The sequence below is a fragment of the Psittacula echo genome, assembly GCF_963264785.1.
Source record: "Psittacula echo genome assembly, chromosome: 5".
NCBI lineage: Eukaryota > Metazoa > Chordata > Aves > Psittaciformes > Psittacidae > Psittacula > Psittacula echo.
This window is the reverse complement of record NC_137739.1, coordinates 39,152,449-39,174,232: the sequence shown is the minus strand read 5'-3', so window position 1 is coordinate 39,174,232 and position 21,784 is coordinate 39,152,449. Positions and strand designations below refer to the sequence as shown.

General features: G+C 53.5%; 3 protein-coding genes across 9 annotated transcripts in view; 1 reads left to right on the top strand and 2 right to left on the bottom strand.

Annotated features, from left to right (window-relative positions):
* On the top strand, positions 1–7,767 carry LOC308221215 (malignant fibrous histiocytoma-amplified sequence 1 homolog; the record flags this gene model as incomplete). Its single annotated transcript, XM_080618201.1, is given in 12 exon segments — positions 1–142; positions 1,058–1,788; positions 1,792–1,937; positions 2,618–2,909; positions 3,331–3,521; positions 4,524–4,719; positions 4,820–5,127; positions 5,129–5,293; positions 6,458–6,569; positions 6,573–6,615; positions 7,392–7,478; positions 7,583–7,767. Coding segments are annotated over 12 exon segments (2,598 nt in total).
* Positions 7,768–8,044: 277 nt separating this feature from the next.
* IRF7 (interferon regulatory factor 7) lies at positions 8,045–11,769 on the bottom strand. 7 transcript variants are annotated; one of them, XM_080619069.1, is made up of 11 exons: positions 11,711–11,769; positions 11,466–11,628; positions 11,069–11,231; positions 10,917–10,996; positions 10,695–10,740; positions 10,458–10,571; positions 10,214–10,369; positions 9,941–10,060; positions 9,426–9,806; positions 9,174–9,292; positions 8,045–8,686 (listed from the first exon to the last, which is right to left on the bottom strand). In XM_080619069.1, the coding sequence occupies exons 1-11, from the start codon at positions 11,722–11,724 to the stop codon at positions 8,540–8,542; spliced, it is 1,503 nt and encodes a 500-aa protein (XP_080475195.1). In that variant the 5' UTR covers positions 11,725–11,769; the 3' UTR covers positions 8,045–8,539. The 7 variants fall into 7 exon arrangements, 6 of the variants coding, with proteins under 6 accessions (XP_080475195.1, XP_080475194.1, XP_080475193.1 ...); XR_013956988.1 differs by having other exon boundaries at positions 8,045–8,275; positions 8,449–8,686; positions 9,941–10,082; positions 10,695–11,231; XM_080619068.1 differs by having other exon boundaries at positions 10,917–11,231.
* A 5,606-nt stretch (positions 11,770–17,375) lies between these two features.
* SLC25A22 (solute carrier family 25 member 22) overlaps positions 17,376–21,784 on the bottom strand; it is a gene marked incomplete at its 3' end in the record, with an annotated part of 49,782 nt that continues 45,373 nt past the window's right edge. The window contains exons 7-10 of the mRNA XM_080619588.1: positions 20,628–20,799; positions 19,313–19,467; positions 18,409–18,484; positions 17,376–17,529 (exon numbers count right to left, since the gene is read on the bottom strand). Of these exons, the coding sequence (XP_080475714.1) occupies positions 17,376–17,529; positions 18,409–18,484; positions 19,313–19,467; positions 20,628–20,799 (557 nt within the window). The remainder of the gene's footprint in view (positions 17,530–18,408; positions 18,485–19,312; positions 19,468–20,627; positions 20,800–21,784) is intronic.

Below are 21,784 nucleotides of genomic sequence, written 5' to 3'. Positions count from 1 at the left end.
ATGGATGGATGGAGAAAAGAGGAGGTGGGGTTCCTGGGTAGAGCCTGGGGAAGTGGGGAACAAAACGAGAGGAGGAAACGAAAGGGGGAGGCCGAAGGACCTGAAGGATCCAGCTCCAGGGCCATGACCCAGCCCAGAGCCTGTGAGTAACTGCCCCAGCTCTTTGCTGTTCTGGTTCAGAGCGGTGGTGGGAGCCCTTGGGCTTGTCTCTGATGGTGCTGGAGGAGAGACTGGGTGTTTGGGAGAGGGTGAAAGCTTAATTCCTGCTGGGCTCATTGCATGAACCAGGTTTGGGTGGTGAGGCTGAGATCTAGTGACAAGTGGGTCCTGAGCCAGCTGCCTTGCGCAAGGCGATGCCGTGATCTGATGAGGAAGTGAAACGAGAGAGAGGAAAGGAAAGCTGACCATGTTTTGTCCCAGTACCATGCGATCCACTTCCCCCCTGGCTCTCTTTTCTCTCCTGCAAACCTCTCTACTCTAAACACCCTCTTTTTTTGGGGATGCCCTTAGCCATCACTGGGTCCCTTCTTGTGCACCTTGTCCTGTGGGAGACATGCTGTCCTGTGTTATTGCCCTGGTCTCCTGGGGCTGGGAGCATCTCTGTGGGGAATTGCAGCATGCATCTGGAGCAGGAAAAGGATGTGAGAGAGGAAGTGTCTGAACTCACTAACCCTGGCCTCAGTGCATCTCTCTCTGGCTGTGGTCAAGAGCTGAGGGCAGGCTGGAGAAGTTATTTGGAGAGCAGCTCTCCTCCTGACGTCAGCTCGTCCCGTGCTGGGATTGGAAACCTGCTGGTTTTGGGGTACACTCATCTGTGGCTGGAGCTCTTGTGGTGCTTTACTGAGAGCAAAGCTGTTAACCTGACACTTTGTCTGGTGGGCACTGTTTCTCCCTGTGTCTTCAGGCCCAGCTGCTCAAGCAGCTCCTCTGTTTTGTCTCTGCTTTTTCTTGCTGGCCAAAACAATCCCAACGTTGCGCAGAGCTCAAGAGAAAAATCAGTCTGCAATCCAAAGGGTGAAAATCTCTCCTAACCACCTTCCCTGTCCCATGCATCCAGGTCACGAGCAGGGGGATGGTTTGCCTGAAATGACTCTCTCTACCCAGATGCTGTGTGTGCTGCCTCCAGCAGTCCTGAGCAATCCCATGCTGGAGAGCCTTGATCTCGACAGGAACAAGCTCAGGAGCATCATCGGTGTTTCTAAGCTTTGCAACCTGAAGAAGCTGATACTGTCCAAGAATGAGACTGTGGACTTTCCCAATGAAATCCAGAGCCTGGTCTGTTTAGAGAAGCTCGAGCTGAATCAGAACCAAATCCGGGTCATCCCAGAGGGAGTTTTCTTCCATCTCCCCAGGCTTAAACACTTGCGGCTGAACAACCACCGTCTCAGTGCCCTCCCCAGGGACCTGGCAGCTTGTCAAGGCAGCCTCCTGTGCCTCAACATCTCCAACAACCTGTTCCGGACCTTCCCCCAGCCTGTCCTGCAGCTGGCACACTTACAGGAGCTCCACGTGCAGAATAATGCCCTTCGCCAGCTCCCCAAGGAGCTCTTCCAGGGGCAGTCTCTGAAAGCGTTCAGGGCCAATGGGAACCCACTCCAGGAGCTGCTCAGTGAAGTGTGCACTGGTGGCACACAGCAGATCCGGAACTACTTCAACCAGCTTCAACACAGTTTGGAGCAGGAGGGGAAGAGAGTCAAGACCACGTTCCTGGGGGCCTCGCTGGCAGGGGGGTCCACCATCTGCAGAAGCCTGAAGCAGGGGCAAACCAAACTGGTGCCCAGGGAAAAGTGAACGGTTGGGATGGAGATCAGCAAGTTCTGGATTGAGGACTTCACGTTTCTCTTCTGGGACTTTGCTGGCCAGCTGGAGTACTGCATGGCTCACCACGTGTTCATCACCCCACAGGCACTTGTCATCCTTGTCATCAATCTCCATATGTAAACGCTGAGCTGGTCTGGATTCAAAGTGGAGCGGGAGAATCAAGAAGGGGCTGGGGAAGTTTTCCCCTGCATGAGTTCACACCATTTCCATTGGACCTCTGTGCTGGTCTTCTCACTGCTGGAGTAGCTGGCTATCCCTTCACTTTTCTGCAGATCACTCTTTCAATTAAGCCACAAGCTCTATCATCACCTTACTGAAGTCCTCTGTTTCGAGAAGTTAGATGAGCATTAACTCCTTATGTGACAATTGATCCTCATCTAAATGGCTTTGCTTTCTGCCTTGGACATACCTCTACAAGCCATAGAATCACAGAATCATAGAATAGTTAGGGTTGGAAAGAACCTTAAGATCATCTGGTTCCAACCCCCCTGCCATCTTGTATCTTGTGGTGCTCCCTGAATGTGGAGGGAGTTATCAGGCTGGGGCTTTGTGCTACAGTGGGATGCTCCTATCCATAGCAGGGACAGACTCTGCTACACCCATAGCTTTAACTGGCTTCGCTTATTGATGGGAAACTTAAGGGTGAGCTTGCATACAGCTTAGGAGATCTGAGCTTTTCTCCAGTAAGCTCTCTGGGGCAGCACAGGGTGCCTGGTCAGGTTTGTGCTGGTGGAACTTGGTTGGAGATCCAGAGGGTTAGACATGAATTTGGGATTTCCTTTCTCTTCCTCCCCAGATACCAAACTGATGACAAGGCTTTCAAGGAGCTTGTTGGTTTCTGGAGCAACAACCTGTCCATGCACATCCCAAAGTCGGTGGTGCTTCCTGTGGGAACCCATGTGTACTGCTGCCAGGAGGAAGAGGTGGAGGAGAAGAGGCGCGACATCATGGCCAAGATTGCAGCGATGCAAGCGGAGGGAGAAAGCAACCTTGCTTACTTCATCAACCACCTGGAGGGCAGTGAGGAGCCCAAGTTCTATGTGGACCTGTGGGAGAGGCTGAAGGAGATGGGGAGGTGCACACTAACCATAGGGCTGAGATTATGGGGGCTCCTTGCTTTCTGTTGTCTCTGGCAGCCAGTGTGCTACTGGGGATGGTGACCTGGTGCTAATGCATCAGACTGCTACTGCAGCCACTCCCTGGGGCTGGGGTGGACATGGTAACTCTTGGCTGTGGCCTGCTGGATGCTTACCCTTACTCGGTGATGGGCATCTTCTCCTGTGGCTTGTAGCAAGAGCCTGAGGAGGAATATGAGGGGTATTTACCATCCGCAGGTGATTTTCTGGAAACTGCTGAAGAGCAAAGGCGTGAAGGAAGCACCCTCCAAAGCTGAGCCAGCCGTGTGTCCATCCTTGGTGACCTGCTTGGCAGTTGGTCCCTCCTTTAGCTCACAGGCTAGGAGACTCCTCTGGATGTGCTTTTGGCAGATATGTGCTTTCTCTCTTCCAGATCTTAAATCTAGTGGCTGTCAACTGCACAGATCACCACGATATCGAAAAGCTCGGGGCCACTGTTCTGGAACATACAAAGAATGAGAAGCAATTCCCCGAGGTCGTCTGGGTGCTGCCGCCTGTCTACGGGCAGGTGGAAGCTGCCATTGTGGATATTGCACAGGGTGAGGAGATGGCAGACCATGGTGAGTGCTCCATCACCCCACTGCACCTTCCTGCACCTGCTGTCCTGCGGCAGGGACAGGGTCCCCAGTGCTTGCTGCACCCTCTGGCCCTGCTCATGTGGGGGCTGGGTCACTCCTGAAGACCTTGCAGTGTTATTGCTGGACCATTAATTGCTACTTGTCTCTGTCATTATGAGCCTCTGCCCCCAAGGCAGGGGAAAAGCATAGGAAAAGGCCAAGTGTGTCTTCACCAGGAGGCTCTGCCAACACCTACCAGCCTGTGGCTGGAGGCATCCTGAGCTGGACACGTTGCCTGGGTTGCCTCTTTCCGGGAGTGGTTTTTTTCCCCTTTGCCCTGTATAAGCAATTAAAAAAATTGCACGGAGGAGCTCCACGGCTTTAATGCTTCTGAGTGGTTCCCAAACCTACATCCTGACAGCTTTATTTAAGGGCCCCTACCTCTTTCTAGCCCCCTCCCCGTGTCCCCTGCGACTTAACAAGTCTAGCAGGCAGCCCCAGCTCCTTGCTTATGTACCTAAAGCAGGTATGAACACCACCAGTGCCTTGTGTCATCTCTGGCTCCCCTGGCCACTGTATGATTAGAGGAAGGGGAGCAAATGGTTTTCTTTTGAGGAGATAAGCTAGGGTTTGTTGCCTGTCTCACTGCATGACTGGATGACAGTCTGAGGTTTTCCAGCTGGAAACAAACCTGCTCTCTCAAACAATGAAACAACCACTACTAGCCTCATTTTTGCGATGCTCCACTGAGGTCCTGGCAGGCTGCTGGCACCACCGAGGTAAGGCAAGACCGTGGGAGCTGCAGGGTGGCAGCGATACAGCTGAGGATGTGGCAGTGATACAGCTGAGGATGGGCAAAGCATTATAGGCTGCAGCACTGGTCCCAGATGCTTCCTGGGCTGGCATGTGTGATGCTGGGTACTGCTGGTGTTTGTTGGCTCTCTAAAGCATCTCCCTTGGAATGCTGGTCCTCGAGAGATGTGTGCTGAGCTGCCACATCTCCCTCTAGGCATGATATGATGGACCTCCAGTACCTGCTCAGCGGACTCTGGCAGTACAAACACCTGGCCAACCTGGGCAGAGAGCTCCTCCAGGACATCTTCAGGTTCCTCCACCACATTGGGCTTGTCGTGTGGTATGAGCAAATCCAGCACCTGGAAAGCACTGTTTTTCTCCAGCCCACCTTCCTAATAACTATGTTCAAGGTGAGTGTGGGGATCAGGCCCATCTTCTCTGCAGGGCCTATGCTATGCACCTCTGCTGGGCTCCTCTCATTGCTGCCTCTTCTCTCCTCTTCCCACCCAGCTCCTTGTGAGGTACCACCTCGTCCAGCAGCTCGAGAGCATCTCTGTGGACACACTGATTGGGGAACATGCCACCATCAGAGACAGGTCCAGCTGGGTGCGGACCTTCAAGTCAAAGGCGATGCTGTGTCACTGGGCTCTGTGTGCCTTGGTGAAGCACCAGCTCTGTTCAGAAGGGATGCAGGACGTCTTTGAGGAAATCATGGGACGCAGGCCCCACAGAGGGAGAGGGAAGCTCTTCAGCCTCCTGAAGCACTTCGGGCTCTGCCTGGAGGTGAGGCACAGTGAGGTTCTCAACCCACAGGCCAGTGAAGCCACGGGAGACAACGTGGGGCCAAGGCGAGTCCTGGTACTTGTTCCCGACCTATCTGAACCAGACCAAAGAGGTCTCTGAGGTGTGGGGAGGAGACGACCTCGAGGACCTCCGCATCTATGCCTACTTCTCACCTGAAATACCTGAGGGTTTCTTCCAGAGGTAACCAGTGGTTTCCAGTGCTCTGTGAGGTTGCATGGGTCAGGGATTGCTCGGCAGCACCAGTAGAATTGTCAGCAAGCCCTCGACTGTTGAGACTGCATCAGCTGAGGAATGAGGCTGGAACCCAGGAGACCAGGGCAGCTTCTCAGCTCTGCCATGACACATGAAGCCCTCGGTGAACCATTTCAATATTCACTGTCTGAATGTGAGCAAGGACCACGCTCCTTCTGGTTCACCTTTCATCTAGGGTGGGTTTTGGCTGGTCTGTGCCCACCCAGCAAGTCAGAGGTCTCCCAGTCCCACCTGCTCCTGTTCCTGCATGTGCTGGGACAGTTTCTGGAAGGTCTCCTGTTCTTGTGCGGTTCTTGACTTGTGCCCAGGGTTGTGTCTGGTGGTGCTGAGGTTTAACCCCAGCTGGGTATTAAGCACTGGACAGCTGCTCAGTCACTTCCCCCCGCGGGGATGGGGGAGAGGATCGCAGGGGTGGAAGTAAGAAAACTCAAGGGCTGGGAACAGTTTAATAATGGAAGTAAAATTTGAAACAACCCAAATGTAATGAAAAGGGAAACAACATGAAGAGAGACAAATGGAACGTGAGCGATGCAAACAATTGATAAACCATTTCTCACCACCCACCAACCGATGCCCAGCCTGTTCCCAGGCAGCAGCTCCCCAGCCAGCTTTCCCCCCAGTGTATTTGCTGAGCATCACGTTCTGTGGTAGAGAACATCCCTCTGGCCAGTCGGGATCAGCTGCCCTGTCCCTTCCCAGCTTCTTGCGCACGCCCAGCCCCCTCGCTGGCAGGGTGGTGTGAGGAGCAGAAAAGGCCTTGGTTAGGGCAAGCGCTGCTCAGCGACGGCTGAAACGGTGGTGTTTTATCAACATTATTCTCAGGCTAAAGCCAAAGCACAGCACTGTACCCGCTACCAGGCACGACTTCAACTCTATCCCAGACAAAACCATGACAGATGGAAGCAGCTCTTGGCTTAAGAGGCTGCTCCTGCTGCCTGAGCTTTCAGTAGGGCAGGTCCTCATTTGGTGTCTGCCCCTGTTTCTGCTGGTGCTGGGTTTACGTTTCCAAGCCCACACTGAAAGCCACGCTTTCTCCCAGCGTGGGAGAAGCAGGGAGGAGGCTGGTGAAAGCCGTGGGCAATCTCCTTGCAGGTTCCTGGTGAAAGCTTGCTCCTTCTACTCCACACACGGGGTGGCCAAGGCTATCTGCCTGCTTGCGTGCAATGGCAAACCTCTGCTGATCAAAGAGTATAACCAGAGAGCCTGACGCTACTTGGAGCTCTGGTGCAGAAAGCCAGCAGGAAGGATAGGTAAGGATCCTTATTTCATGACTCCCAAACACACGCACCCCCTCAGCTCCCCGCTGCCACCTCCATCCCTCTGGACAGAGTGTCCCAGAAAGCCCTGCCACACATCCTAATCTGGCCAGGGCCCACCAGCAGTTCAAGTAAAGATTTCTTTGTTCTCCATGCAACCTGGTCAGATTCCTCTCAAAGTATCACAGGGAAGTGGAAAGTCGAGTTTTCAGTCTTCTCATGGAGCAAATCAGTCATCCTTCCCCATGAGCTCCAGCAGGCCCGGGCTGGGTCTGCAGGTGATCAGCAAAGGGGCCGTCGGAGTTGGGGAGCTCTTACAGCATAGCTTGGACTTCGTGCTGCGTCTTTGACTGGTGTGCTGCGTCCCGCCAAGGGGCCGGGTGGTTGCTCCCGCTGTGCTGGTGGGGCTGGTCAGCTTCTAAAGGCCACGCTGTGAAGTCAGCAGTGACACTGGCTGGGCACTACGGTGCCCTTGTCCTGACCATAGAAGTTCATGTCCAATATGGTGTTAGCAAACGCTTGTGTGAGCAATTCGAGCATGGAAAGGAAGGGGAAAACCTAGAGACTGGGGCTCGGGCACAACATGACCGCTCTGGCTAGGTGCCCACGTGTCTCCTGGTTCATGAAGAACTGAAGGAGCTCAGGCGGCAGCTGTCCCCATCAACAGTGGGACCGCCGGTCAGGGTGGAAAGAGGGAGCCTCTTCCATTGCCTGGCATTGTCTTCCATGGGCAGTGCTGAGGGCAGCTCCTGCTGCTCCTTCCTCTCAAGGCTTTTTCCTCCACAGGGTGAAGGAAGATGTAAAAACCTGTGGGACATGTGGGCACCGCTTTGGCGCAGAGCTGCTCCTGCCTAAAGGTGAGCCCTATGGCCCTGGCTTTGCACTGCAACTGTGCTCAGGACAGGGTGGGAGAAAGGCTGACAGAGCTGAGGTGCTGATCGTGTCCCCCCCATCCCCACAGTGCCCAGGCAGCTGGAGCAGCCCCCAGAGCAGCCCTCTGCTCACCATTTTGTGACAAGCTATGGGACCACCACCTTCGGGAACGGCAGCATCCAGGTCAACCACCAGGTAAGGAGCCTGCCACCTCCCCTTGCCCAGGGTCCAACACTGATGGCCAGACTCGTCTTCCCCTCCCTCCCAAAATGAGGGTGTGCGGCCGCTTCCAGCCCAGGCAGGGGACACCCTCTCTTTGGGCAGTGCTCTGGTTACCACACTCCTCCCTGAGGTACCACCACCTCTGCACCTCAAAGCTGAGCTCTGGGTGCTTCACGCTGTAGTTACTGCCTTGTTGTTCCAGAACATCTCCAGCGAGTAACTCGCAGGCCAGCGGGGAGGGACTTGCTGAAGACCTGTTCTCGTTTAGCCAAGCTGTCCTGAACACACTTTGCCTCCAAGTCATATTTGCAGCCTTAACACACGGAAATAAATGCATCGATAAATGCATCCTTTAATGTGTGGGAAGACACCTCATTTACACAAATGTAAGGGGGAGAAGCTGGTGAGAAGCACTCTGGTACAAGTCCACTGGCAGCAGGGGCTTTGCTGGGATAAGGCTGGCCACAGATCCCATGGTTTTGGGGGTGGGAGGGTGAAGGTCTCAGAGTGATAGTGAGGGCAGATGTCCAGGCAACATCAGCAAGCAGGAAGCACCGTTCTACACATATATATTTAAACTTAGAAAAGTTAAGAAAATAAACCTGAAAATGACCCCCGTCCACAAACACACGCGTTAGCAGCTGATGGAGGGGAAAAGCAAGGTGTCAGCTCCAGGACTGGCCACCGAAGCCGCCCTTGGGGTGCGGGATGCAGAGGAGGAAAGGTCCCCACCATAAGCATCCAGCCGCGGTGTTCCAGAGGGGATGCTGGTTTGCGCTGCCCCTGACGCGTCAGGCTCCGGCTGGTGCCTGTCCCGGGTGGGTCAGTCCAGCTGCATGTTGTACTGCTCGATGAGCTCGAAGAGGCTGAAGGAGTCGGAGAGCTGCAGGCTGACACTGCCGCTGTCCAGGGAGGACGCTCCCTCCCGCAGGACCTGCTCGTACCAGTACTCACAGAACTTGGGCACCAGCTGTGGCAGCAAAACAACCATCAGGGCGAGGGGCAGCTGCCCAGTGGTGCTGCAAAGCCCTGCACAGCCTCGGTGCAGGGCACTCTGTGTCTCCCCCAACCCCTGAGGTTCCCCATCCCTGCCCAGCTCCCTCCTGACCCATCCTGCTGCCCCCTGTCTAATGCGGCACCCTCTGGTCTCCCCCTCCCCAGGCAACTGGCACCCCTGTATGTCCCTTGCTTCCTAAAGGTTCCCCTCCCTGGCATGCAACCACCCACTCCCCCCAGTCCCGAGCACCCGAAGATCCTGCTCCTTGGGCCCCCCTCCCCTGTCACTCAGCTCCCCCATCTCTCCCAGTCCTCAAGGTACCCCCTCCTTGAGTAACCCAGATCCCCACGTGTCCAGACCTCCAGGGTCTCTTTCCTCAGGCACCCAGACCCCTGTCTCCCCTGGCCCCCAGGAAGCCTCCCCTCCCCGGCAGCAGCGGGGCAGCGGTGAGTCCCTGCACCTTGACCAGGATGAGCTTGGACTTCTTGGGCTTGGCCACAGATAAAGACTGCCCAAAGCAGAGGTAGATGGTGAAGTCAGGAGACTGCTTCCTTTTGTCAGTGCGGAACTCCCTCAGCTCTGCAAAGAGAGGCAGGGCTCAGTTTTGGGGTGCACGGAGGGGCTGGGAAGGGTTCAGATGCTTGTGACATCCTGGCGCTGGCTCCCAGGAGCCCCAAAGCCGGCATAGACCCACCCGGGCACCCCTGCCCACCTGTGCAAAACTCGGTGAAGTCAAAGATGGGGGTTTCCTCGTTCCGGCCGAGAGGGTTGGGCGGGAGGTCCCCAATGCCCTCAAGCTGCCGGGACAGGGCCCAGAAGACCCTGCACTGCTTGAGGCGGGTGGCGAAGAGCTTGTGGGCGCGATGCTCCAGCTGCAGCCCCGCGCCGCGCAGCAGCTCCTCGGTGAACCACAGCTGCTTCCGGTCGGGCAGCCTGTCGGGGCTGGGGAAGTGCACCAGGCGGCCGGGGCGCCCGGCCACCGCCGGGTCAGAGCTCTGGTACACCAGCAGGCACCGGCTGCCCGCCACCTCCTCCTGGTGGACGAGCTTCCCCCGGTAGTAGATGCTGACATCCAGGTCGGGGATGAAGCCACCTGCACGGGACAGCGATCAGCAACCACATTTCCCCAAACCCAGATGCCCCCCCGTCCAATATTAACATTATACAATATTTGTTATTAATAGTTATAATACTTATTTGCATCTATTAATAATTAATAACCCTCACCTGTGTTATCCTCCGGTGGCGGCACAGGGGCAGTAGCGGCAGCAGTGAGGAGCATCACTTCCTGTGTAGTTGGCACAGGAACAGGGACCTCTGGCTGGTGGCATGGCAGTGTCATGGCCTCTGCAGCAGGAGACAGCCAGCACTGACATGGTGATTTGGGATGCAGCAGGGCGGAAGGGCTGCTTAGGAGTGGGGTGCACAGGGCAGCTCCCCAGCCCCTTCCCACCCCAATATGGTGCCCAGGGCTGGATCCTGCCCCCCCCCAGCACCTACCTTGCTGCTCCAGCAGCATAGGGTCTGGGGGGCTGTAGGCACCCAAGGGGGGCTGCTCCACTGGAGGCACCCACTGCTGAGGGGGAGGGTGGAGGCAGTTGTTTTGGCTGAGGTCTGGATAAGGCTGGAGCAGGACGTTCTGCTGCAGGGCATCCCCTGCAGAAAAATCACCAGTGGGAAGCGGCCAGGGTCACCCACCCATCGTGTCACCCACCCTGCACCCTGTAAGTGGGGCTGAACTCACCTGCAGGTGCCCAGGATGGGGTTGGGGGGCCAAGGTCACAGGGGGAGATGCCACACTGCTGCAGCACCAACTGCAGCTCCTCCAGAGATAATGGCTGTAGAGGGTCAGCACAGCCTAGTAGGGGATGGGGTAAGAATGGGGAGACAGTGGGTGGGAAGTCTCATAAACCCAAAACCATCCCGGCCAAGCCTACTGGAATGCTCCCCCCAAAAAAAATCCTGGGGGACCAGCACATACCTGAGGGAGCAATTTCTGAGCCCACGTCTTGGGGGTTGAACTCCAGCTGTGGAGGGAAGTGGGATGGGGTCTTACCGCTGCGGATGGGGTCACCCAGCCTCCCCCTGCCCCATGCTTCAGCCAGGTGCTGAGCTCCAGCTCAGGAGCACCCCAAGGACATGGGGGTGCAATGCCTTTCAGTGGCACAGGGGATTCTCCAGCCTGCCGTGCCCACCCTGTTACCTGCAGCTGCTGGTGCAGCGGCTGCTGGTCCACCGCAGGGTTGGGGCTGCTGAAATCTCCCACCTTGCCATGCCAGAAGTCTGGAAGGAGAACGGGTGAGTGGGGTGCCCTGAGATCGCCCCAGCAAGGCCTCCCCATGGGGCCAGGCTCACCTGGGTTAATGGCAAACACCTTGTGTGGGTCATCACTACATTTGGAGTGGTCCTCCAGCTCCACGAACATTTGGGTGCTCTTCAGGGCACAGCGGAAGTTGGTCTTCCACTTGACCGGGTTCTCAGAGCACTCCTCATACCGTCCGCTCACCTTTGCCCAGGCCTGGGGGTGAGGGGAGGTGCACATGGGCACCATGGCTCCATGAGCATAGAAGTTTCAGGGATACCCAGTCGCCAATTCCCACATCCCACCCATCTTAAAGACCTTGAGGTAGCTGCAGGCCACTCCTCCCACCCCACCCGTTTTGGATACCTTGAGCTTGAGGCTGGTCACCCCCTCACCCAACCCACCCTGAGTACCTGGGGGTTGCTTCTGGTGAGTCCCCATCCCACCCACCTTAAAGATCTCCCGGTCGCTGCTGGTGACATCCTTCCTGGAGTTGTGCTTCCAGGGGACGCGGAAGGCGCCGCGGTTCAGGTCTGTCCAGCAGAGCCCCTGGTAGATCCCGCTGGTCACGGCGCCCAGCAGCCAGGGCACGAACCGCAGCTTCGGGGCGTCCCTAAGGATACGGGGCCGTCACCGGCGGGACCGGAGCCACGGGGGCCGGTGATCGGGGCGGGGGGTGCTGGGGCGCTGCTTACCCGTCGCTCGCCATGGTGCCGCGGCACGCCCGCTGTTCGGTCCGAGAAGGGAGCTCTGGGCCGCCTCCCGCCCGGCCCCTTTATAGGCCGGGTTCCTGGAAAACACGTCACCATCCCGAAAGTGACAAGAGACCTTTTCGAAAGTGAAAGCGTGGCCGCCGCGGGGCTGGGGGAGGGATGTGTGTGTGTGTCTGTGTGTGTGTGTGTGTCTGTGTGTGTGTGTGTGTCTGTGTGTGTGTCTGTGTGTGTGTGTGTGTCTGTGTGTGTGTGTGTGTGTGTCTGTGTGTGTGTCTGTGTGTGTGTCTGTGTCTGTGTGTGTGTGTGTGTCTGTGTGTCTGTGTGTGTGAGTCACGTTCCGCTGCCAGCCCGGGGGATGCCCCAGGCTCAGCCTGGTCCCACATCCCCCCGCGGGTGCTGGTTGCCGAGCCCCGCGCTGCCGGCCTCGCGTTCCTGCCTGCATGAACGTGTTCGGCTGGAGGAGAGGGGGCTCCGGGAGACCTTAGGGCAGTTGCAGTGCCTAAAGGGGCCGACAAGAAAGCTGGGGTGGGGCTTTGGACATGGGCCTGTAGGGACAGGACAAGGCGAATGGCTTTAAGCTGAAAGAGGGGAGATTTATATTAGATATGAGGAAGAAGTTCTTCCCTGTGAGGGTGGTGAGGCCCTGGCACAGGCTGCCCAGAGAAGCTGTGGCTGCCCCATCCCTGGCAGTGTTCAAGGCCAGGTTGGACAGGGCTTGATGCAACGTTCTCTAGTGGAACATGTCCCTGCCCATGGCAGGGGGTTGGAACTGAATGAGCTTTAAGATCCCTTCCAACCCAAACCATTCTATGTGTCCTGATCACTGCTCGGGTCGGGCTGGGTATCAGTCAGCAGGTGGTGAGCGGTTGTATTGTGCATCACTGCTGGTTATTGCTTTCTTTTTGCCCTTTTAGTTTTATATTCTCTGCTACCCAGCAGGATATCCTGCTCCAGCCTTATCCAGCCACAAAGAACTGTCATGGTTTAAGCCCAGGTAGTAACTCAGAACTACGCAGGTGCTTGCTCACTTCCTCCCCTTCTTCCTCCCCCCACTCCTGGAGGGATGGGGAGGAGAATCGAAAGAATGTGACTCCCACGGGTTGAGATAAGAACAGTTTAGTAACTAGGGTATAACACAAATCACTACTGCTACCACCAATAATAATAATGATAAGGCAAATAACAAGGGAGGAGAATACAACTGCTCACCACCCGCTGACCAATACCCAGCCCAACCTGAGCAGTGATCAGGACACAAAGAATGGTTTGGGTTGGAAATCAAAAATCCCTGCACGGGCCTGGGACACAGAAGTGGCAGCAGGCCCCAGGCTGAAGGGAGAAGCTCCCAGAGCCCCACACTGGGGCTGCTGTGGCCCCAAAAGTGCCGCTGCAGGATGGCTGCATCCCAAAACAAAACCACACTGGTTTGCAAGGAGCGCAGGGCAGGCAGGCACTGGGGATGTGCCTGGGCTTAGCATGAACGCAGCTGCGCCCACCGCCGCTGGGGTTTCCCAGGGTGCATCCAGCAGCACAGCTCGGGGAACGAGTGGCTGGCCTCCGGCCTGGAAACTCCCGTGCCTGCATTAAACGTCATAAATCAGAAACTATTTTAATCCTTCTCTCAGGATGCCTTGGTTTTCGCTCTCAGGGCATGTGGTAAAACAATGGGAAATGAAAGCAAACCCCAGGAGGGTAGGGCTCCCTACCCAGGAGCCAGTTTTCCAGGTGCTCCCTTTCTCTGTGAAGCCAGGATGCTCCTGGCATCACGCCTGCTCTCTATGCACTTAGCACCACAGGCCCAACAGCCATGAAGGCGAGGGTGGCTCCGTAGTTCTATGCAAAGAAGAAGAAGGGGAAAGAAGCAGCAAAATCAACCTGGGGGTCATGTATCAGCCCCACATACATGTGTGTTGGTGCTGCAAAGGATGCCTTTCACATCCTTGCAAAAGGATGAGAGCCCCGTGGGGGTCCCCACTGGCTATGCCAGTCCTGAAAAGCAAGGAAGGGGCAGGCACAGCAGCCTTTGGTTGGGCGGAGAAGAGATTCAGAGCAGCCCTGCGGAGAAGGACTTGGGGGTGTTGGTCGATGAGAAAATGAACATGAGCCGGCTTCAGTGTGCGCTCGCAGCCCAGAAAGCCTGTTCAAAGCTCAGAAATCCTGGGCTGCATCAGGAGGAGTGTGACCAGCAGGTCGAAGGAGGTGATCCTGCCCCTCTACTCTGCTCTCGTGAGACCTCACTTGGAGTATTGTGTGCAGTTCTGGTGTCCTCAGCATAAACAGGACATGGAACTGTTGGAGCAAGTCCAGAGGAGGGCCACGAGGATGATCAGGGGACTGGAGCACCTCCCGTATGAAGACAGGCTGAGGAAGTTGGGGCTGTTCAGCCTGGAGAAGAGAAGGCTGCGTGGAGAACTCATAGCAGCCTTCCAGTATCTGAAGGGGACCTACAAGGATGCTGGGGAGGGACTGTAGTGATAGGACAAGGAGTAACGCGTTAAAACTTAAACAGGGGAAGTTTAGACTGGATATAAGGAGGAAGTTCTTTGCTGTTAGGGTGGTGAGGCACTGGAATGGGTTGTCTAAGGACGTTGTGAATGCTCCATCCCTGGTGGTGTTCAGGGCCAGGCCGGAAAGAGCCTTGGATGAAATGGTTTATTGCGAGCTGTCCCTGCCCATGGCAGGGGGGTTGGAACTAGATAATCTTAAGGTCCTTTCCAACCCTAACTATTCTATGATTCTGGGAATTCCCCTACTGGTTACCAGGGAAGTTCCCCTGTGCTTCGTAGGGATTTCCCTTCAGGGATTTAGGAATTCTTCTTACTGTATTGCAGGTAATTCCACCAGCCCAAACTGACCCACCTGCCTAAACCTATGACAGGGTGTACAGCACCTCCACCAAACTGTATTTAAGAGCAGTAAACAGCACAAAACCCGAACACAAGAATCACGGTCAGGGCAGGAGCAAGGGACAGGGTTGACATGGGACAAGGTATGACTGCAAAGGGCCTGGGCTCAGTGGACCTTTGCCAGAGGGATGGGGACAGGGTAGGATGCACAAGGAATTGAGCCTATGCTGGTTGTTGTTCCCTGCCCCAGGGACAAGTGGCACCCACAGAGAGAGGAGCAGAGATGAGTTTCTCCATGTGTATTTAGCTACTTTTATTCCTAAATACTGCAACCAGTGCTTAGAGGTTTCTGTTAATCCAGGATTAAGTTGACAGATATTCTCCCAGTTTAAACTCTTTAAACTCCTGCCTGCCTGCGGGGCTCCCATGGGGCCACAATGACTATGCCCTGACACAGCTACGTGTCCTCCTGGATGACGGGCACATCCAAGCAGCTAAAAAATCAGCCCCTTTCAGGTCACCAGCTCCAACGTGGAGGATGAGTCAGTTTTACAAAAGGTTTTTAAAAGCATCCAAAAGCACAAGAAGAGCTTTCCCTGGACCTCAGCCCTTCACTACACCAAATTTTCCTCTGAACATAATCCCACAATACAAACCTGCACCCCACACACCTCTCTGCAGCCACATGGCACTCAGCTTCAGGGGAAATCCTTGCAGGCAGAAGGGCAAGCAGAAACCCTACTACTTTTATGAGCCAAGATTTTGTGTAAATCACCAAGCAGCAAGGAACAGAGCACCTAAAAACCCCCAAACCATCACCCCCAAGAAACCCCTTTCTCTTCTAATCCACCCAAGGGAAAGGCAGAGCAAGAGCAGCATCACAGCACTAAGCACAGCACAGACGTTTATCACCGTCTTCACACAGATACCTTCCCAGATACACAAAGCCATTAAGAAACAAAGAAAGAAAATGATTCACATATGCAAACTGACAAGTAACAAATCAGCCACAGAACAACTTATTTGAAGAGAAAAAGGATGCATTAGGGAACAAGGCCCTCAACATGGAGGTCTTGCAAAAACCTAACCCAAGAACATGGAAACAGAGGTGGGTTTTGTATAAACATTAAAAACAGGGATTTTTTTTCTTTTTAATTAATTTAAATATACATTTGAAACACAAACACCAAGCAAGTGCCTGGAGAACAAAGCAAAAAGAAGGAATGAAAAGTTAATTCAGCCAGTTTAATTTAAACACCAAAGTCAGGTCGATTGCACCAAATTGAATAAATAATGGAGAAGATCACACTGGGTTGGTAGATCTCACAATATCATTTAAGCTAGAATTAATTACACAGCTCAAGAGTACTGAAACAAGGAAGTCCTCTGGCAAGTGGTGCTAGCTGGGGCAGTGTCTCTTTGACACAGGGTGTTGTAGATGTGGATTTGCCCCCAGCCACCCAACAACGATCACCATCCAGAAGCAAACAGGATGATAGTTTTTATGATGCAGAGAACTCGACCCAGCAATCACGTACACACAAACAGCTCCTTGCTTGGGTGCATGAACCCTCTGCCTCTTCGGCACCAGCTGGGTCCAAACACATCCACATCAAACATCAAAGCACAACCAGACCCTGTGTTTTCACCCTGCAAGGTGCACACACAGGCACAGCATTTCTTGCACTGCTCCCTGAGGTCGGGCACCGCAGAAGAGAAGCAGGCATCTCCTTTCACACACCTGGGGCCAGGCTGGAGAAAAAAAACAGACCCAAAATCTGCTAACCTACACTTGCAGCCACAGCTTTATCACCCTAGGGGTGGGCAGGCTGAAGGAATGTAAGTGGTTTCTTCGTTTGGCTTTGACACCCCACAACCCCTGCATTAAAAAAAACCCCAAACACCCAACCCACCCCCCTTCCCTGAACAAAAATAACTTGATCCCAAGTTCCTCTCTCCACCCTGCCTGTAGCCAGGCAGGAAAGCACCTTCAGACTTTTGTGTGATCCCACTGATGTGTTCCCTACAGAGCAGACATCTCATCCCTGTACCTCACCTGGATGTGCCTGTGACACTCAGTTAGGAGGAACATCCCTTTGCTTTAAATCAAAAATGATTACAAAGTCAATAGTAACAATGCCCTTTACCTTCCTCTAATCTCCTAGAACATTTAAGTCCAACTCATTTTTGAGAAACAGAGAAAGGAGGGGTGAGGGTTTCCAGACCAAGGAACTTGTCAGATCCAGCACCTCACCCCACGGTGCCCCTGGCTGCGGTGAGATGAGCCCCTTCTGCACAGTGCCTGCTCTGCTCCCCAGGGGCAACAGGGCTGAGGAGGGGCTTAGGGGAAAGGACACAGCTGCTCCTCCAGCTCCTCATCAGATAGCTGGCAACTGGAAGAAAGAGGGGAACCGAGTGGATGAGGATTCAGACTATTTCTTTCCCATCCCACTTCCTCCCCAGGCCTGGGAGGAGAATTCTGGGTCTGCAAGCCCAGCCTGTGTTTACCAGTGTCCTTAAGAATAACAAGTAAAAAACAAAAAAAAAGGAAAGGAGAAGAAAAAAAGACAATGCATAATTAGGTATTGTCCGTGGAAGGAGCAGGAGTGGGCAGGTTCCAGACTGAGACAGAAAAGGGACTATCTCCCTCACTGCGTTTACTCGTCTAGAGAACACATTCCCTCGGCATCCCTGCGCGAACCCTTTGTGCTGTTGCTCTGACGTCAGTTGACATGGATGATGAACACGGGGATGAATTCAGCGCTGCAGAGGGCAGGAGGGCACACAGAGGTGTGCTGGGGCTAGGCCCGATGCTTGGGGAGCATGTCAAGCAGGAACTCCGCGATGCCGATGAAGTAGACAACTTGTGCAATGCCGAAGAGAGGAGCAATGACCAGGGCTCGGCAGTATGCCCCTTTCAAGAAGGCCATGGGCCCTTCCTTCTGCCAGATCTTCCTGGGGAGAAACGGCACACACAGGTCAGTGTCCATCCCACCACACCAGCAGAACTTCTGGCCATGCCCTGGCTTTTTTGCCTCCTTCCAGAGACTAAACCCAGGCAAACACTGCCACCTGGCGCTGCCTCCACAGCAGATCATTCACCATCCCCAAGTGCTCTGCAAAAGACTCTGCAAGAACGTGCCCCATCCCTGCATCTGGTCAGGAGCAGGAGTGCCTGCCTGGGTCTGGATGGACAGCTAAGACAACCACATGCTTGCATCAAGAGGTTTCCCTGTTCAAAAGGTGGGGCCAACTCCAACCCTCAGCATGGGGGACAGCCAGATCGCAAGAGACTCTGACAACAGCAGCAATACATAGAAGCTGTATTGAGCACTTGTGTTTTGAAACTCCCTTCATGTTCTGAAGCAGTCAGACCACAGTTTTGCAAACGGTCAGAGGAGAGTGCAGCTGAGGACAGCCCACTCACACAGGGCTCCTGCAGCTACTGTTTGGAGTGGTCCCAGGAGGAGTATGAGACAATGTTGTAGGATTTTCAGGCAACAGGGCCTTAGGAGAGACAACCTCAGAGATTTTATTTCTGCCTCCCTTTGCAGAAATAAAATCTCACTGTTACGACTGCTGGGGTTTGGATAGAAGCATTTAAATATAAATGCTGTATTTACCTTGTTCAAAATAGGAAAAATATACATGAACAGTATATCTGGTCATATCTATATATCTATCCATATAGATAGATAAAAGCATATGTTCAGAGGGAAATCAAAACAAAGAAGCTGCTGGTTGGAGGTCTAGAAGCTGCACTGACTGCGTGGCAGCAGGCAGCAGCAGATGCCATACATCTGATATAGGAGCCTGCTTCACAAGGAGGCTTACTTGGTGCAGTCCAGGATTCCTGAGTAGGTGTCCTCGTTCACCCCCCTCTGCAAGGACTGCAGCCGTGTTTTGATCACTGGGAAAAAAGAGAGAAGAAAGACAGGAGTGAGCACTGGGAATGCTCTTCAGCAGGGAAGAGCCACCCTGAAAGTAATGTCTTTGAAACACAGTCAAAACTAAATCACCAAAACCACAGACCATTTTCATACATTTATCAGCACAAAAAAATGAAACCAAACCATTCCTTTAAAAACTGATAAAAGAAAAACACAGCCACCCAAACCCCAACCACGTCCTCTCACTGTGACCAAGGTTTCCAAGGCTGACTTAAGCTTTAAACACTTCCGAATTCAGATATCCTTCTGCAAAGTGGGAACTGATCTTCAAATACTCAGTTCCTTCTCAAGAAGTATCTAAAATATACGAAGCTGCTCTTACATTTCTTCATACCTTGGAGCATCTGCAATGTTGCAGAGAGGATTTACTTTCTGATATTTTTCACATCAGAGAAACCAAGGTGGCATCTTAAGGCAAATGCTGTGGAGCAGGAGAAAAGGCCACATATCTGAGGTCTGATTCTTATTTGCATACATGGAAATGTGCCTTTTCAGGGGCATGTTTGCAGCCATTCCTGTGAAGAATGACTGAAATGGATGACACCCTCTTCCTGACCTACCTAGTGAGTACTGCAAACCTCTGTGTAAGCTGTGGCCAAAGGTATAGCTCAGCTGAAGAAACCACCATCTGAGCTGGAGGCAGCTCGGACAGCAGAGGTCCCCATCTGCACCTCCCTGTGTGCTCATGCTGCGAAAAGGCTGGTACAATCACCCTCCTCTTCACCTAGTCTGCTTCTGTCTCCTGTCACCTGTCACCAGATCACCAGCACAGGCTGCTCAGGACTCACCATCACAAGGATTGACAGCCACCGCAGCTGTACTGCCAGCCACGCATCCGGAGAGGAAGGACACATAGAATGGAGCCTTGACATTGGGGTCTTTCTGGCCCAGCTTGTTCAGGTTTGCAAACAGTGGGAAGTAAACAATAGAGAACGGGACATCCCTGTGGTGGGGAGTGAAGAAGGGAAAAAAGAATAAGGATGAGCAAAGTCAGAGTGGGACACCAGTAAACTGAACATCAAAGGAAGGGCTGCAAGCATCATGCATTGGCAGCACAGCCGCAGGTGCAACACAGACAACCCAGCTCTGCAACTGCAATGCAGATAGGAGCAAAACTAACTGCAAAAATACAACAGGCCCATGGGAGGGATAGAGTCCTGTTGAGTCAATGGCCTCTCCCGGATTTTCAACACTCAAACTGAAAACCATGGCATAGTCAGAATCAATTGTTTGCCCATTTCTGTTATATCAAGAGGATTGCATCCTGCCCCATCCCACTGAGCCTTGCTTTAGCTCTGCCTTTAGTAAGAGGAGAGTCACTCTGTGTAAGGGTAAAGAGTGTCAGAGCAGATACCGACCCTTGCATCCAACATACTCCACAGGCCAGAACCTGTTTTGCACTCTGGAGATTCAGGCTGACAGTTCTGATTCGATAGCTCACAAGGACTTCTCTGCATTGTTAAAATATGGGCCATGTGGGAATAAAATAAAACCTTCCAAAGAAAGCAGCAGACTTAAATCTTCCTGGAACAAAAAGGCAGCTTCCCTCGCTTCCCTGACCTTCCTTTTGTTAATATGCAAAACCTGCACATGGAAACTAAACAAAATCAAACCCATACCCCCTGAAGCAAAGCCCCTTTGCAGGCTCCTCCCCTGGATGGCTGGTGCTTTACGTTCAAGACTGGGAACACTGCCGCGCTCAAACCCACGCCATACTTCCAGTATCTGTAGGGGGCCTATAAGGATGCTGGGGAGGGACTCTTCATTAGGGACTGTAGTGACAGGACAAGGGGTAATGGGTTAAAACTTAAAAAGAGGAAGTTTAGACTGGATATAAGGAGGAAGTTCTTTACTGTAAGGGTGGTGAGGCACTGGAATGGGTTGCCCAGGGAAGTTGTGAGTGCTCCATCCCTGGCGGTGTTCAAGGCCAGGTTAGACAGAGCCTTGGGTGGCATGGTTTAGTGTGAGGTGTCCCTGCCCATGGCAGGGGGGTTGGAACTAGATGATCTTAAGGTCCTTTCCAACCCTAACTATTCTATGATTCTATGATCTTAAGGTCTTTTCCAACCCTAACTATTCTATGAATCTCTGATTCTATCCCACCTTAGCAGTGTGGCTCCCAGGCCCTTGTAGAGTCCTGCAATGCCTTTGCTCCGCAGCAGCTCCCTTGTTATCTGTGTTGCTGTGGTGCGTGTTTCCACCACTGGCTCTGCCACCCTTGTCGCAGAGGAAGAGGAGAGTTGGGCCTGTGCTGCCATCAGCTTCTTCTGTGCCGCTGGGGAGGAGCAAAGAGAGAAGTGATCTGCAAGATGCTCAGCAGCAGTCTCTTGCTGCCTGGTGCCATGGGATGAGGAGGAAGAGGCAGACTGGCACATCAAGCATGCAGACTGAGGCCAGCCAGGTGCCCTGAAAACTTCTGCTCCCACTCTGCCCATCTCCCTCCGCCTGTCCCAGTGTGGGAGCTAGCTGCTGCCACACAACACTGCCCGCTGTACTCTCCTACTGACTGGTTTTACCTAAGCAGGAGCAGCCTGTCACACATGACTTCCACAGTGCAGAGAAAAAGAAATGCCATGAGCAGGCAGAGGATGGTACCTGCTTCCAACTACGTCCCTGAGCCCCCAGTAGGACAAACTAAAGATATTCATAAACAAGAAAGGTTCAACAGTTTTGTTCTTTGCCTCCTTCTCTTGAAAGCAATCATTAACCTGGGAGTTCCTCAGTCACGTTTATAAACTCGACCTGGTTTTCCCAGCCTTTTCACACTGATGCATTTCTGCTCTTTGGACAGAAGATGGAGAGCACATCAACCTGTAGGCAACCCGCCGGCTGCCACCAGCACACCACAGGCCTCTTGCCGCATAGGGAACAGGCTGTTCACAGCAGCGAAAACCTCTTCTGAACCCTGAAACCACAGCTTAATTCCTTCAAACATTTTAAAATAATGCATACAAAGAGGATAAGGTCTGCATTAAAAACAGGGAAGACAGAAAAAATAAATCTGTGATTATTCAGGAATGCCCCATCAAAGAGAGATTAAAGGACAAATTGGCCCATTTTCCAGGAAAGGCTACAAACATGGTATCTGAATGGTGTCACACAGGGCCTCCTGGGGAACAAGGCAATACCCCACCCAGCTGACCTCTGGAAAGGCAACAGCAAACAGCCCTTTGCTCCGGAGACCTCATGTCAGACTCTTGTCTCCATTCTCACCAGAAATGCCCCACAGCTTCGGACAAAAGGCTCACACTCCCTCCGGT

Bases quoted from the DNA above. Each gene is read 5' to 3' on its own strand.
- IRF7 (XM_080619066.1), bottom strand. The intron at 9,807-9,940 runs GTGAGGGTTATT...TGTCCCGTGCAG, and splicing joins GCCACCGGAGGATAACACAG to GTGGCTTCATCCCCGACCTG. The intron at 8,687-9,173 runs GTGCAGGGACTC...TTGCTGCCACAG, and splicing joins CCAAGCTCATCCTGGTCAAG to CTGGTGCCCAAGTTCTGTGA.